This window comes from Saccostrea echinata, unplaced genomic scaffold (assembly GCF_033153115.1).
Source record: "Saccostrea echinata isolate AGI-Se365-2 ecotype Australia unplaced genomic scaffold, CSIRO_AGI_Sech_v1 ptg000009l, whole genome shotgun sequence".
NCBI classification, from domain to species: domain Eukaryota; kingdom Metazoa; phylum Mollusca; class Bivalvia; order Ostreida; family Ostreidae; genus Saccostrea; species Saccostrea echinata.
In genome coordinates, this window is record NW_026889758.1 from 1,799,483 (window position 1) to 1,817,598 (window position 18,116).

At 31.5% G+C, this 18,116-nt stretch overlaps 1 protein-coding gene across 1 annotated transcript; it reads left to right on the forward strand.

Annotated features, from left to right (window-relative positions):
* The first annotated feature begins 837 nt into the window (after positions 1-837).
* Positions 838-2,319, forward strand: LOC133184048 (uncharacterized). Its single transcript, XM_061318919.1, has one exon. The coding sequence runs from the start codon at positions 838-840 to the stop codon at positions 2,275-2,277; it is 1,440 nt and encodes a 479-aa protein (XP_061174903.1). The 3' UTR covers positions 2,278-2,319.
* Positions 2,320-18,116: the final 15,797 nt, after the last annotated feature.

The following is an 18,116-nucleotide window of genomic DNA, read 5'->3' on the forward strand; positions in this document are numbered from 1 at the left end:
CAATGACAACTTAAATGATACCGTCTCCTCGTTGCACTATGCATGAGGAAGTTATTCCTTCAGGAAGGAGATTTGAAATAAAGCACAAGTTTAAGCAGAACAGTCACTTTTTAATTTCTATGAACCAGAAGTAGTTATGGCATTACCATCCACGCAATATTTCTTTAGAATTTTAACTCTCTCTCTCCTTTGGACACTATGCTGTTTTGTGGATTTTCCTCCCAACGAAACATTTAGATGGGTTGCGCGGGGCTGGAATGGGCTACCACTCTACTGCCCAAACCGCTGTAAAATAAGGCAACACATGGGAACAGCGAAAGATCAATGTTGTGCATGTCGCGCTAAAAGCCTTTTGGATTACAATACCAATTTTTCTCACCTGAACATTTCAAACGATGGATATTTAGAAGGGAACACATCTGAAAAAAATGTAGCTTTGGAGTATTCCTACAAGTATCTACAAGCTTTTCCAATGAATATCTGTGAATTTCCAGGAATAACAAGGATCATTTTGTCTCACAATCTTATTCTGGGAATACCAAATCTAACCTGTCTCCCAAATTTGACACGCCTGGATTTGTCTTGGAATTCATTAACAGTTTTAAAAAAGTTTTCGTTGACACGAAATAAGAATCTGAGATTTGTTAATTTTTCTCACATTCCATTAGTTATATTGAGACTGGAGTTTTAGCATCTACGGCCTTTCATGCTCTTAATTTGAAAGGGAACTTTGTGACATCTGTCGACATCACAGACATTATTTTTGAAAGGCCATTTTGTTTTATAGATTTCTCAAATAACATTCTGAGTATGGTCACAAATAAATGTAAGTGGAAAATGAACTTGACGAAAACATATGGTCCAGGTTTTGGAGATTTCTCACACAATCAGTTCAGAGAAATACCACATGTACGAAAATTAGGATTTACGAATATCTTTGATGTGGGAAAACTATTTGACTTCGGATTTGACGTGAGATATAATCCTCTGATATGCAACTGTAGAATTGCTAAGCCGGTAATGTTTTTTAAGGCATACATTGACATTATGGAGAGGGATTACTTTATAACCTGTGGATCTCCAGATGCTTTCCGAGGAAGAACTATTCCAAGCATCATTGATGAGGAACAAATAACAGACTTGATTTGTAATGATACTTCAAAACCTGTGTGTCCTCCAGGATGTTCTTGTATTAAAAAACCATGGATCACGAGTCTTAGAGAGCGAAAAATGAAATTAATACTTCATATGAACTGTACAGGAGCTGGACTAAAACGACTTCCTCATATTCTTCCCAATAGTGAAGAAATTGAGTTCTATTTGAGAGGGAATCCAATGAAAGAAATAACAAAGGAATATTATTTGGAACGAGTCACTGTTCTTTACTTACCATTTATACCTTCTTTTGAAATGGAAGCCCTGGAAAACCTTACTCATCTGAGGGTGTTCTCTATTCCAAGGTCCCGACAAGTCCATGGAATTCCTCGTATACTTTCTTTCTTGGATCCGTGCGTATTTCTTCAGAGGGGGAATTTCGTTATGAATTGCACTTGCTCTCATTTTTGGATGTATAATTGGATTAAAACAAAACAAGCTGACAATTGCACGTCATATTCCTTTAATTGCTTAAAAAGAGATGGTGAAGATCTATTGACAACTTATATTCCCAATCTTGATTGCAGGAACTCTAATCAAGATCATACATGTGTCCTCCTATTGTCAGGTTCTTCAGCATTTGTGTTTACATTCATCCTAACTATTTTAGCTTGTATCTGGAAGTTTGAATTCAGGGTCATTCTTAGATCTAGACGAATATGTACGATGTCAAAGAAGACTCTGGACGAGGATTGTGTTGTTTACTTGTCATATGACGAAAAGATCAAAGATTTAAATTCCTGGCTGATTAAGAGACTCGAACCTTTTTTGACAAGAAATTATTTGAGTGCATTCATCCCGTCACGTGACTTACCTCTGGGCTGTATTAGATCGGAGGAGAGGGCATGGCAAATATCAGTCTCTAGGTACTATATCATATTTCTGTCTGTCGACTATTTCGACGAGGACTCTTTACAGACACAGAATGACTGGAAGTGTATCTGGAACAGTTACTTGTCTGACTCTAGGAAGGAATTAGTGGTCATAAACTATGATTTGATGAAGACGACTGATGTTCCCTGTAACACATTTAGGGCAGTCATGCGCTTTGGCAGTGTTGTGGATTTTGCTTCAGGAGAAAAGAAAATATTTTCTCAGATATCGAAAAAGTTTCTTAATTAATCGCGAGATATTTTTTATGCAATTAATTTCACGAACTAAGTAATGAACCTTTATTGAAAATACTTTGAACACATTGTTATGAAAGAATTTCCATGAAAATATTATATTCACAGAAAGTAAACGTCTTTTATAAAGAACCTCAAGAGACTCCGATACATGTAACGGGTGTAGGTTGTAAGCGGAAACCGGAAGCACTCATTACCCCTGTATCAAACACATTTCAAACCACTAGTATATTGGGATATTAAGTATTAGATAAATTCTTAATTTACCTAAAAAGAATTCTATAATTAGATGATATCTTCACAAACTATAGCACGATGTCTTCTGTACAATCTTCGTCTTTATGATTGTCAGATCATCGTAGTAAGTTTGTTATATTTGTGTTGGGCAGACCGGCATGATTACATTTTCCTCTGCGTTTAAATTGTGCTCAGTGTTGTAGGAGAGATATCAAAATTCACTGCTATTTGTTTTTTGTTTCCGCATTTATTGCGTAAATAATTTCCCTATGCATCGAGAGAAACGCCGCATCAAGACGCCATTTCAAATTGATTAAAAAAGATTTTTTTCATACAATTTATTAAAAAAATATTCCAGTGACGCAATCGATTGTCACCTGAAGAAAAAAAAAACACTAATCATCAGGCCTACAGAGCACACAGGTTATTATGTCACGGATTCGTGACTATTCTGCAGTCGCAAAGCTGAAAAGGTGTGAAACCAGGAATACATTATAAGAGAGAAATTATGTAACAGGACCAATTTATTTATACGAATTCTTTGGAAGTGGTGTGTTTTATTCAATGAAATAATTTGCAAGTTTTCCTGGGATTACATCCGGATATACTTTAAAACCGAGTTTATTATTTTTTGTCATTTATTCCAAGCTCTCTGATTGGCTCAAACTTGATCACATGATCAAGTATATGAAAGCATATCGACTTGTGTTACTATTTAAAGATTCTGAAATGCATATCGACTTAAGGTTTCTATAAAATGGAGATAATTATTGATAAGAAATAAAAAATAACATTAAATAATAAATAAAGAAAACTTTATTGAATATATGTAATAAAGATTACTGGTAAAAAAGCAATTTTAAAGAGATAAGTCTCATTACACATTCTATGACGCCACAAGTTCTATGTTCTAGAGTGTAGCCCTTGCTAGCATCGAATCGAGAGGTGGACTAAGAGCCTGGAATTGTAGCGCAGTTGTCTTGAATAAATAACGGCGACATATAATGCTTTGAATACAGTAAGCAGCACCTTGTACTGGGTTTTGAATTCTACTGTCAACCAATGCAAAGAAATAACGAGATACCAACCTCCAATTAATTGTTCTTTCCAAATACTTAAATAAAGAGATGAATAAATAAATATTTAAAGTGAAAATTGAATAATTAGACTTCAATGAAGTCTCTACATGTGCTAACGTTTTGTACTAGAGCACTATTTGTGGACGCTAAATTAATAATGCTTTGTTAAAAGATATACATTAATATCATAACTCTGGTTTCGTAATATTTTCATGGGGATCAAATTTCGAGGTTTTAGCGAGAAAAGCAATTCAGATGATATGTGTATTCCTTGCTAGCAACCTCGTTCTATTCTATAGTTCATGAAAATTGTAGTTCATTGATCCCCTCATTTTTGCGGTCTGATTCAACCACGATAAAAAAACGAAATTAGTGTTTAGTGAAAAATAATGAATAATAATACGGTATCTTATAAAATGTAATTTCTGAATGAAAAAAAGACCGTATTCAGTGGTATTAGTGATATATATCAAAATGCGTTGTATGATACTCTGCCATAAAATGTGATTTACTAATATACTACACAAAAAATTATTAACATTTTTCTGTTCTCGGACAGTTATGGCGGAAGCAAATCATTATTGAATTATTATTTAAATTTGCAGCTGTACTTTAAAATGACAGGTTCTTTGGACAAAAATCGAAATGTTACTGACTTTGTTACCGGTATGCCCTATTTTAAAAAAAGATGAAAATTATATCAAAAATGTTTAAAATGAAAGAAAAACAATAGAAAAGATTTTTTTACTCTTTCCTGAAACATTTAAAGACTGATGAAAAAATACTTTTTACAGACGGTGAAGAAAAGAAGTAAAGGACAAGATTAATACCATGGATAAATATGTAGTAGTATGAACTTGCGTAAAAGACGAAATCTGACCTATTGTCCGAATAGTTTCTAGCAGAAAAAAGTTCTGATTCATTCTTGTCCGCAAGAGGAATTCCTAATTCTAACCCATTCAGCATAGAAACTTTTGATGGATCAAGACCTAGAGACGAGAGTACTAATTCATCGTCGACTGTAAGAATTTCTGATAAATTCACTTTGTCAGCAGGAAATTCTGATAAATTCTCGTGGACAGATGAAAGTGTCATTAAACCTTTGTTGATAACAGGAAGTTCTGATAATTGTTTTAGAAGTGAAATGATGGAGTCGACTGTACCTAGAACCAAAATAAAGACAACAACGACAGTCATCTGAACTTTTAGATCACCTGCTGCTCTAGACTGATGAATGAAGTATGTTATATTGATAACAATGAAAAATACAATTAGGGCTATGTCATCAGTTACAATGATCAAAGTACGCGTTTTCGAAAGCTTAAAAGACTATGAATTAAAAACGATGCAATAGCCAAATATTCCACTCACTATCATACAAAATGTGGAGGGAATTGCAATATATTTGTTTCTTAAGTGTGCACGGCTTTTTCAGTGGGTAAACAAACATAAAGTATCGTACTGTTGCTAAAAGGGTAATGTTTAATTTGCCATTCAGTTTCGTTGAGTATTTGTATACATCATACATTTTTTTTTATTTAAACTTTTAGAACAGAGGTCAATCGAAATGAAGAAATGCCTCATTTCATACACTATGCATAAGATGTCTGCAAATGCAAGACTCAAAATTGAGAGATAAAAAGGTTTTCGAAGGTTTGGATTTGCTGCTATGGCTATGATTGTTACAACGTTACATATTATAGCCAGAGAGCAGAAAACGTTGGTTAAAATGAAATTTTCCAAAAGTTTTGTTTTCCAACAATTTGATTGTACGCTTCTTCATCAAAAGTTGATGATTGAAAAGCTTTGCATATGGGTGAATTAAAAAAAATGACCAAATGCATATTTATCAACTCACACTAAAAATACAGGCAATGAAAATAGATTTCTATGTCTCAGCATATGTCTTTAGATAGTGTCTAAATACCTGCCAAATATCTCGTTGATATCTCAATTAACAAAAAAGTTATGCCCAAAAATGATGCTAAAATTGTCAGGAGTGCAACACCTTTTTGTGACATTTTGAAATTTCAATATTTTTTGGAGATCTGTGAAATAAAAAATAATGCTTCATGTTGAAAAGAAAGACTTTCCTGATAATATTCAAAGTATTGAGCTTTAAATGTGGACTGTCATAACTTTTGTTTAATCAAGTTGTGGTCATGGCTGATGTTTAAAAAAATGTTAAACCATGTCAGGAGTGCAACAGAAAAAATGTAGTGTTGCCAAAAAAACATCAATTGTAAAATTCTGATAGAAAATTAAGACAAAAAAGAATTTTGGAAGTGTAAAATAATAATTGATATACATTTTAAAACTTAAAAATGTTATATAAATCACAAGCAGCATTAATGAGAGTCAAGTATATGTGCATACCCCAAAATGTCAGGAGTGCAACATTTGATGTTTTGCTCCCAAGCATGAAAAAACTATTATCATTATATGATTTTCTGATTTTTGTTTTGGAAAATAAAGACACAAAGAACACTTTTATCAAATAGATTTATCAATTACAGGATCTGTCTGTGCTTCAGATCTATATTTCTATGGTCAGGAGTGCAACACATTTTTTAAAAGATTCAAGTTGTGTGACGAAAAGACTTCTATTCATGCTCAGAAGTATTCATTAATTAATAATGATCTTTTAGTGTAATTTAGTGCTAAATTATTGACAGTTTTATTATGAAAATCCTTCCTTTTTCAATTTTATCAATTCAGATGTGTTTCTATCTTTTTGTGATTTTGTTTAATGAACGTTAAAAATAAACACACTAAAACATTGTCATAAAATTCAAGTAATTCCTCCTCAACTTCACTGAAACAACAGAACAAGTTCTTATGTAATTTTCACTTCACAATTCTACTTTAAAGGCCCCAATGCTTTTGGTCAGGAGTGCAACAAATGTGTTAGAATTATAAATCATCCACTAAGAATAAAAATAAAGAAAAAATGATGAGTAGAATTTTTCTGGTGGGTTACTGTGTTTGTCTTCTAAAGGAAAATATGCTTTAAAATATATTTTATCTTCTAAATATACATTTAAGCTAGTTTTTGGGCATAAAATAGGGTATAATTCCAGATAAAATGCGAATCTTAAATACTTTCATCTGTTTTAATTATGAAGTATTGGACTATAAGTATTGCACAATTACATTACCACTTGATGTTGCCAACACTTTATGAATTTTTGTGTTCTATGGTTTTAATTTTAAACTATACTGCGGTCAGGAGTGCAACAAAACTGCTTCATAATTACCGATGCTTTTTAACTATCTTTACTAAAAAATAAGTTGAAAAAAAATGCTTGATACTATTTGATGTTCAAAACACTATGTCTATCAACAAACTACAAAAATTTTACAGTCAATTCAGGGAATAGTTTTCAATATTTCACATATATTTTAGATACATTTTATATATATTACACTTTGCAAATAAACATGTTTTAGATCTTCAAAATATGAAAAACCTGCTGTAAACGATGAAAAATATCAACATGGCAAATTGATTTACAAAGTAAGAATGGGTTATTGTGTGATATAATTTTTAAAACAATGTTAAATAAAATACATATCAGATGTCAGGAGTGCAACACAATAATGTAACATAGGGTCACTTCAAAATCTAGTATTTTTTTGTAAGAGAACTCGTATAAAACAATTCTTTTTTGGCTTAGATTTAAAGAATTGACTTGAATGGACAAAAAAATGATTTTGGGGAATTTTATTGCTTCATATTTTTTTCATATTAAAACTTTTCAAACCAGAATTGAAAAAATAATGTAAAATAACAATCAAAAAGCAAATTTTTTGTCACATGTACAAGAGAAGATACTCATTCAAGGTATAGATTTAATCATTTATACCCCTTTTACCATTTTGAAGCATAAAAAACTATAATTTCTTGTGATAATGTATTTTAGAAAGTCTTTTAAGGTGTAATGATATTTTCTTTTTTCAAAAGAAATTTTTCTAATAAAAATTCTGAAACTTTTTAATCCAATTGTCTATTCTATTGCCACTTCAGGATTTTAAACTAGAATGCATTTGCAATATGATGATATAAGTGAAAAATATGTAACAAGTAGTTGAATTTTGCCAAAAAAATTCAGTTTGGTGGTCATTTCTTTTTTAATTCACCCATATGTCTCCTGTTGTTTTATCCAAGGACTCGTCACAATTCTCATCATCACTTGTGCAAGGGATAAGGTTGAGTTGGTCCTGGTTCTCTGTTGAAGTATTTCCAGATTGTTGCATTTCGATTTGCTTAAAGAACAGAAAGGAAACATCAACAGAAACCTCAAATCGTGTCGATTAGAATAAAATTATAATTCAACGTTTTTGTAAAATGTATTTTGATTGGATAATGCACTGACAGTCGAGGCAGTAAAACCGACATTAACGAGAGTGAAAGCTTTTGATAGTGACATCATAATAGAACGACTTAAATACGCAACGCTTCGTGAGGTATTTCATGTAATAAAACTCAACGAAATAAGATTTAAACATCAATTTGCATTAGATAGGGGAATATCTTTCTTCTCATTTGTAATTTGCGACTTTAAATACTGACGTAAAGTTTGAAAACATCCATTTTACCGGTTCCGCTAATGCGTCGCCAGTAAAACGCAGTTTGTCACCTTTAAACCAGCATTAACGTTCGCAAATAACAAACAAAAACAGTTATTTCCTAATTTGAATTTTAATTTTGTTTCTCGATTGAAAAATTTAGAACACAATATGTTTGGTGGAAAAAAAAATAAAAATAACATGAATGATTTTTAGCGTCAATTTCAGGGAAGGATCTTTTTTTTGATAATTTCCGTAAAATTTCAATTCTTTTTTCAGTTTGAATTCGGGCAAGCTAGCAAGGGACTTCAGGCATACATTCAAAGAAAAAAAAAAACCTTCAAAGAAACTTTTTTCAATACATTTTCGATTCTAATCTTAGGCAAGCTAGTAACATCTTTGAACAGTAGGGAGACATTATGCTCCTTAATTAAAATGGTTAAATGTGCTTGAAATAAATCTATCTATCTGTCTGTCTGTCTGTCTGTCTGTCTATCTATCTATCTATCTATCTATCTATCTATCTATCTATCTATCTATCTATCTATCTGACTGTCTATCTATCTATCTATCTATCTATCTATCTATCTATCTATCTATCTATCTATCTATGACTATCTATCTATCTATCTATCTATCTATCTATCTATCTATCTATCTATCTATCTATCTATCTATCTATCTATCTATCTATCTATCTATCTATCTATCTGACTGTCTGTCTTTCTATCTATCTATCTATCTATCTATCTATCTATCTATCTATCTATCTATCTATCTATCTATCTATCTATCTATTACAGATGTACAGTGAGGAGGAATGTATCATTTAAAAATAAGAAAAAGACATCGTATCATGCAGTATAATTAAATTCTAATGCAATATATAACTTTAACTTTCCTTATTTATATAGTAATATTCCACTATCACCTAATTTTGTGGTTTATGTCCCCCAACTTATTTGATATGCAAGAGCATGTTCTGAATACGGTTAATTTTTAAACCGAGGCAGGCTACTGGCAAAGTTGATGTTACAAGGATTTCAAAAGCCAGCATTTCAAAAGGTTGTTTAAATGACTTTGTTTGCAAGTACAACCTATCATTGGGTCGAATGTTGACAAACATGTTTTATACCAATTGTTAGGCCATTGTTTTTGTACTAAATTTGACTACAGTTTATTTCGTCTACCTGATCAAAAATAAGACTCACGGCAGGGTGTGACCGATCGACATGGGATGCTTACTCCTCCTAGGCACCTGATCCTACCTCACAAATTTCCAGGGTCCCTGTTTTATGCTCCAATTTTTGAGATCTATCGCTGTTCGTTATTTTCACCTTTTCATGGACCCATAACATTTGTACTTTTAGTTTTGTTACTCTTCAAAGAAAACATCCTTGAAAATTATGAAGACATTTTAAATGCGTGCTACATTTTCATAGCTTATTGTTGTACTATCTTCTTCATTCATTTAGTCTTCTGTAAGTGTCCATTCTCATTTTTATGTTCATTCTTTTTTAATATTTTAATGAAGGACAGTTTCTCAAAAGAATGTACAGTCAAAACAAATAGAATGAAGAGTTACGGGTATAGCCTGGAATGTACGAAAGAGGAAAACGTAAGATAAATGTTCTTCATATGTTAAGCTTGGTAATTAGTGTCATATTTCCTATATAAGTTGTTCTCATGTACATTTTAAAATAAGATTTCAATAACTTATCCCGTTCTTTAACGATATAAATCTATATATGAATCAGTTAGATGAGTCGCGTCTTAATTCGTCGGTGAATCTCAACCGCACCTGATATTAGACGGATGACATGAAAACTGAGACGTATGGGATTTTCATACATCTCTATGGTGTTTTTTGTAAAGGATAAGAGCCAAAAACTGTGAATGAAAGAACTTACTCAAAGTACTTACTCAAAACACAATCTCCATCGTGTTAAGAGATTGGACAGTATTAGGTAGACTTGTTTACAATGAAATGTGAAGATAACAAACAGTGATCATTCTCATGAGTCCATTTAAACAATAGAAATTACAAGCAAAGCCAACACGGACTTCTAAAACAGAGGTTAGATCAGGTGCCATGAGGGAATGAGCATCCCCTGCCACCCGGTCTTACCCGCCGTGTGCTCTTTGTCATGATCGGAAAAACGGAAAAATCCGTAAACAATTAGTCTGAAAATAATAGCCTAACAATTTGTATGAAAAACGTCAGTAAACATTCGACCTAACAACAGATTGAAATTACAAGCAATTCATTGTATCGACGATAGAATTTGCAAAATGTTGACATTAAACAAGATTGTTGAAAATCTTCAACTTAATTGTCAATAGCCTGCCTTGTTTACAGCGATGTTTCGTAATATCGGTAAAATTTAAAATTATCAATTGCAAATCTTAAAACAGGATCACAATTGGAAAATCGTCGGCAAAACGTTTTATGAAAAGAAAAAAAAAAACCCTGTCCCATGCAACCGGAGGTCTGGCGTTTGAACATCTCTGACAAAATCTAGTAAAAACCAGCAAAACAGTAAATCTGTTGTACTTAGTGAGTAATCATTTACGGATTAACTGTTAATTTCAGATTTAAAAGTGAAGAAAAGATGATGATTAATATTCTAATAAATATGTGATGAGGTTGAATAATTTATTCTATCAATTTTCAGAACATAAAATGCTGAAATGTATCTTACATTACATTATGTATATGATATACTAGTACACGTTACCTTTTCTAAGTGCAAACCAATTTTTAGAGAAAATTTCAGCAGAATAAATCAAACCTGTTTTTATATTTTTGAATTTTAAAATAATCTTTGACTATTTTTATTTTCATACGGTAGTAAATTTAATATACTTGTATTGCATCAGCTGATTTTGCGTCGTGTGATGTTCGTCGTTGATGACATCATAGCACTTGTTTTGGATGTAGAGATTTCCCTATCCTTTATGAGAGTGATTATCACAAAAAGGAAGAGGTAGAACCAAGAGTTCTTTATTTTCTTTCTGAAAACCTTAATGAAAATATAACCTTATAATCCACATGGTTTTATCTCTCTCTCTCTCTCTATATATGCTATTATATAATGAAAATCTTTGCATTTAATTTATTCATCGCAGTGTCTATTAAAGATATACTCAATTAAAACCTCACTTTCATCCATTCCTTGGAGTATGTACTGCAATTCCATCATATACTAACGTATAGTTCATCAAGATAAGACATCAAAGACAAGATCAAACCTTTTCTTTCTAACATGCAGTGCTACAATAGGACATTTTCATTGTGATTTAAACTTTAATATCCGGCCTTCAGTGCATCAGATGATTCATAAATAATAAATTTTTGGAAATGGTCAAATCATAGCTTATATATACATTTATTCCATAGCTTTACATCAACATACCAGATTCGCCTTGTTCTAATCTATGTTGGATTTTAAGCATATTCACACACTGTTTGTAACCAATATACGAGGGTAGCCCAAAAATTCCGTAGACAAGCGTAGTTTTGTAGGAATAAATCATAAATTAATGAAACCTTTTACATAGATTAAACCTACGATAACTAATACAATCATGGGAAAATATTCAGTTATGATTACACAGATGAAGCCTATCAGTGTTTACTGAAAATATTTTCTACACCAGAATTTCGGGAATAGCAATACTTATTATGTTGGATCGTTAACTATATTTCATCAAATATTGTTGCATATGCTTTTGCTAATATAAATTTTGAAACGTTTTATATGCCCCTGTTTGAAATATGTTGACTAAGGGCACTGGACTGTGATCAAATGGTCCAACTGAGATGCATGTATGTCGTAAATATCTGCAACATATGGAAATGTTTCTGGTCCTTGGTTTATAAAAATAATTGAAACAGTTTTTTGTGTGTGAAAAAAACCCCCTACAAAATCGCTGAAGAATCGGGCAAGAGTGCATGGCACTGTGTTATTCTTTAAGGTTTTGTCAAAGGTCAAGATGTCTAAAAATTTATTTTTACAATAGCTCGAAAATTATGTGGTTTATAAAGTTAAAACTTTTACAGTTTATAAATATATCATTGATTAACAGATAGAAAGTATCACTTGAGAACAAATACTTAAAAAAAATATTTTTAGAGAAAAAAAAAATGCAAAAAATTTGCACATTTTAAAAAAAAAATGCACCTGCTTAATTCTGTACTTTTAGTGAAAACCATCATTGCAGAAATAATATATGTTTATCAATGAAGGGTAAGTTAGACGTGAATGGTCTCTTAAAGGCTGTTATTGAAAGCATGAGATGTATAAAGACAAGACCCCTATAAAATCCGCCATTTGCAATGTACTTTCGGTTTCAAATCTTAACATTTGGACAAAATAAACAGGGAAAACAACTTTCCAGAGGTCATCGAAGTCCAACTTGCCCTTCATTGATAAACATATATTATTTCTGCAATGATGGTTTTCACTAGAAGTACAAAATTAAGAAGGTGCATTTTTTGAAAATATATGCATTTTTTAAAAAGATTTTTTCTCGATAAATACTTTTTTAAAGTATTTGTTATCAAGTGATACTTTCTATCTATTAATCAATGATATATTTATAAACTGTAAAAGTTTTAACTCTATAAACCACATAGTTTTGGAGCTATTGTAAAAATAAATTTTTGGACATGTTGACCTTTGACAAAACCTTAAAGAAGATAAACGAAACAGTGGTAAAACACAGAGTTTTAAAATATTATTTTACTGTTTTCTACAAGTATATGCACAATGTTAAAACATTTCATAATAATTAAGATATTTTGATTTTATATCTTACGTCATCAAGATAAAATAAAGAATCTGATTCTGGTGAGAATGGTGGTGGGGGGGGGGGGTGGTGGTGCCCCCCTCCCCCTTCTTTTGAATATAGTATTTGTTGTATAGTATTTTGGTATAGTAAATTTTCAGTTAGATGCTAGCTAGTTGAACCCCTCCCCCAGGATTTGGGCAGTTAAGGATTTCTTTTGTTTTTTGTTTTGTTTGTTTTGTTTTAATTTTTGTTTGTTTGTTTATTTTTTAATTTTGCATATCAGAATTTTTTGGGAGAATGCCCCCCCCCCCCCCACTTGCTACAGGCCTGTTAATTCTTTCTTTTTTTTTTAATTTGGAGATTGCTCCGGTTATCAGGGAACAATAACACTACAATTCTTATTACTAAAATCGTTTTTAAGTAATCATGTAAAGACTTTGCTATTTATTAATCAACAACATACCTTATCCACTCAAAAAGTTTTGTAAAGATACGTTCATTTCTGTAAAAGATATAAGCTCAGACTAAGGAATAATGGGATAATCCTCGTATACGGTACCTTACTTGTTTCTTCCTCTTGAAACTATTGATCCTGAATATTCATGGCTTATTACTATTCTTAATCATTAGATAAATGATACAAAATTGCAAAAATAAATCTCACCACACTCAATCTCTCTTAAAATATCATAATCATAATGATTTACACCGTGCTTAACTGTAAAAATGCACAAAAAGTAAGTATCTCTCTCTCTCTCTCTCTCTCTCTCTCTATATATATATATATATGCCAATGGATGAAAACATAGCTACATTATCTAGTGCATTATATAATGATTTTTCCCCTTAGATTCGTCGGAAACGTTGAGAGTAATATTTATTTGAATTTAAAATTAAATATTAGAAATTAAATAAGATGTGGATCAATTAAACATTTAACAACATATTTCAACGCATATCGTATGATTGTTCAATGTATGATAAACACGGAATGGTTTTGTATTAATACCAATACTTTCTTTCAATGTTATTTCTTTTAAAGAGGAATACATTTCAAAATTTTACTTTACATGTTTTCTCACGTCAGTATAGCTTAAAAGAGATTAATCAGCATAAAGAGATATGGAAAAGACATTGATATACATCATTTATACATCATACATACATACATACATACATACATATATATATATATATATATATATATATATATATATATATATATATATATATATATATATATATATATATATATATATATATATATATATATATATATATATATATATATATATATATATATATATATATATATATATATATATACAGCATTTATACAGCATTTATACAGCATTTAACACTAGAGAAAAAGGCTCAAGTGTATTTTCTTAATTGATGTAATCACTACGGAAACGTATCAGTGCCAAGTGATATTTATTTAAAGTTGTTAATTCCATCTTTGATATGGCTTTTCAACCTTTAAGATGATAAATCTAACTTTAACGTTTGCGTTCCCTTTATCTTGATTTTTCTAACTTTAATCTTGGCTTTTTTAACTTTAAAGTAAGTTTTACTAGCTTTAATCTTGGCATTTCCAACTTTAAAGTTTGCTTTTCCAACTTTAAAACTTTTTTCCAAAATTAAAAGTTGATAGTTCCAGCTTTAATCTTGGCTTTTCGAACTTTAAGCTTTTCTTGCCCTTTTTCTTTTAATATAATTATCAACTTAATGCAATACTATTGCACGGAAACAAATTTGTAGGCAATTAAACGGTGTCAATTATTTTTGACCTTGACCTTCCTTATGACTTTACATATTACTTCCAATTTTAAAAAACCTTAAATTTCTCTTCGTCTAATATAATTTTATAGAGGATAACTGCAAACAACATTGCATGAAATATATGGAGATAACGAACAGTATTCAAGCTCAAAAGTCCATAATCAATACAAAATAAAAGCAGAGCAAACACGGACCTCCAAACATCAGAGGTGGGATCAGGCGCCATGGAGGAGTGAGCATCCTCTGCCGACCGACCGGCAATAAGAGCAATTTAACTATGCCGTTTTTTAAAAGATCAAACATAAATAAATTTGTTGAGAACGTTGAATTTAAACAAATGAGACAATATAAGGTGCTTAATATATATATATATATATATATATATATATATATATATATATATATATATATATATATATATATATATATATATATATATATATATATATATATATATATATATATATAGGATGAATCAACACTAAGTGTCATCCTACAAAGACACCTGTACTAAATGTATTAATTCTGATATAAAAACTATGAAAATTATTCCTTTCATCATAATTTCATATTAGTAATTAAATATTTTCTTTCCAGTGTCATTATGAAAAAGCAACACGAGTCAATTTAAGCTACAGAGTATATAAATAAAACGGAAGAAGCCAAAAAAAGTTGGAAAAGCCAAGATTAAAGTTGTGAAAGCCAACTTTAAAGTTTGAATTACCAGCTTTAAATTTGGAATTACCAATTCCAACGTTGGAAAAGCCAAAATTAAAGTTAGAATTACCAACTTCAAAGTTGGAAATATCAGGATTAAAGTTCAAAAGGCCAACTTTAAAGTTGGAATTACCAACTTAAAAAAAATTTCTTGGCACTAATACGCTTCCGTAAATCACTGGTTTAATTGAAAATAGTAAAAATTAAATATATTGTTCTATGATGAAATAATGTATTATAATATGCTGGAAAAAAAGAAAAAGTGAACAAAACATACATTTATCGGACGCAATATTTTTGTCTCTTGTCTAATGAGAATAAAAAAAAAGAAAGATTTTAATCATGATAGTAACAGTACTTTAAACCAAGAAACTGTTTATCCCAGTTATCAGAATAAATACCATATGAATTATTTATAAGTTTGAGTGAATCGTACATAATCTTCACGATTCAAATACGAAGTATTCATTGTATATATTGACTTAAATGAAAGAAATGGTAAAAGAATGTAAGATCAACCTACCTTCATCTTCTATGCCTCTCTATCTAAGTCTTTAAATCGGATGTTTAATACTCCTAATCCGAGTCTTCAAATCGGATGTTTTATATGCATACAGGAGTTTTATGAAGAGACTGACTTTTACAATCGACGACTGACTTTTACAGTTTAAAGGGACCAACTCCAAACATGAAAAAAATGTAATAGGTGTCTATTCAATAACAAACTTCAAAACATATGATTAGCGTTTGTTTTCGATAAATAAGAAAATTTAAGTTTCAGGGCTGGTAATACATTATTGACAAATATCTGGCTAAGTTGAATTAGTCTTTTTATAGCGATCGAGCGCTCTGTGGTACATATATGTACAAAATGCGCATTAAAGTGGTAAAATTTATCGTTTGAATGGAACGTTTGGGTCTTTCTTATCGAACGTCAGTTGTTAAATAATGACACCGATTTCGTTAGAATTGAGAAATCAATATTGGTCCAAATGTTTTAAGACATCCCACTCTCCGAGACTAGCAGCGAGAGTTTTGCTGAAAAAAGGATATTATGAAGTTTGGAGAAAGATCGAGTGCGAGACTCCCCGCTTCTTTCAAACTCACGTTCTGCAAGGTATATGTACGTATTTGTCATGTCTATTGACGTTATCACAAATCGTGTATCGATCGAACACGTTTTTACCTGGTGTTTATGTAAACTCCCAATCTGATTGACTTTTGTATTTATGGAATACCTGTTCTAAGGTATTCGAATGAATCATGTGAGAAATTAACGACAATCGAGGGCTGTCACTCAGTGCAGACTGTGTTTCCCCGCCGACTCTTCCCTACAATAAACTGCATTCTTCTTTCTGGAGAAATACCAGGTATAATTTAAAAACCAATTTTCAAAAGAAAGCTTCCAAACTCCAAAATCATATTTCGGGAGGGGGTGGGGACTTCTTTCAAGATCAAATTTTCTTCAAACATTGCCACATAACCCTGATTTCACTATGCTGCAACCAAAAGTTGGGGGACCTGCTTTTCTCTGAACATTTTCTAAATTTAAAAAAGAGGGGGAGGGGGACAGAACCCTCTGCCCCCCCCCCCCCCGATACTACGTGCCTGCAGAATACACCGCTTTAAACAACTCTTTTTTTATGAGAAGTTTCTAGGTATGTTAACTTGTCATTCACCTTAAAGGAGTTAACAAAATTACATTTAAAAAATTATTTGAATTATTAATCAATTGATATTAATTTATTTTATTGAAATTATTAGTAAATTTTATTGAATGTAAAATGTGAAAGAATAGTGCATTACATGTGCTAGGATTGATTTATTCAGACCCCGAGAATTCTCAGAAGCTTCGGGAACTATCCTTAATAAATTCACCGTATGCCTTTTGGTTGGACCTAAGCAAATCCAAAATCGGCCTGTTCTTGCCTTCCTGTTATCTGTCTGGTCTAACTTTCGGGTGAACTCAATAAAAGCGCAATTAACACTAATCACTTATCTTCCCCAAGAGCACATCTCCACAACTTCAGGGGTCCTGAGTCCACTCGTGGCCGTGAGACCCTGATAAACTTCATTCGATACCAAGAGCGATGCGAGACAAAGGGCAGCAGCTTTGAGGATTAAAATCTGAAGTTGTTCGGCTTTTTTCGTTAAAGCCTCAAGTCTAAACGAAAGTTAGAGAAGTGCTGATGGAAAAGGATGTGAGCTTGTGCGACATGGCCGAAACCTTTGATCTTCTTTGACTTTCAGTTTATTAGGAACCTTCAAGTCTTCTGTGATCTTTTTATATTGTTCTTATTATTTTATTTATGAGCACATACATGCATGAATGATTAGGAAACCTCCCCCCCCCCCCCCAACACACACTTATTGCCTTGGAACACTCTTGGGAAACCAAGCAAGAAACGTACAGTAGAATCATTACCAAAATGTTTCCGAAACTCTAGAGAGTTCCCGGGGTCAGTGATTCCGAATAAACAAATGCTAACATATGCATATGTAATGCACTATTCGTTCAGACTTTTCAAAAATTAATTTTTATTGAATTTACAAATGTGATTTTGTTAACTAAATAATAATAAATTGCAAACATAGAAATTCATAAACACACCAATAAAATTTTCATTAACAAGAGCTGTTTTAAGCTTTACTGTCA

What these genes read in the sequence shown, in the direction of transcription:
- LOC133184048 (XM_061318919.1), top strand. Translation starts at nt 838, where the DNA reads ATGAACTTGACGAAAACATATGGTCCAGGTTTTGGAGATTTCTCACAC.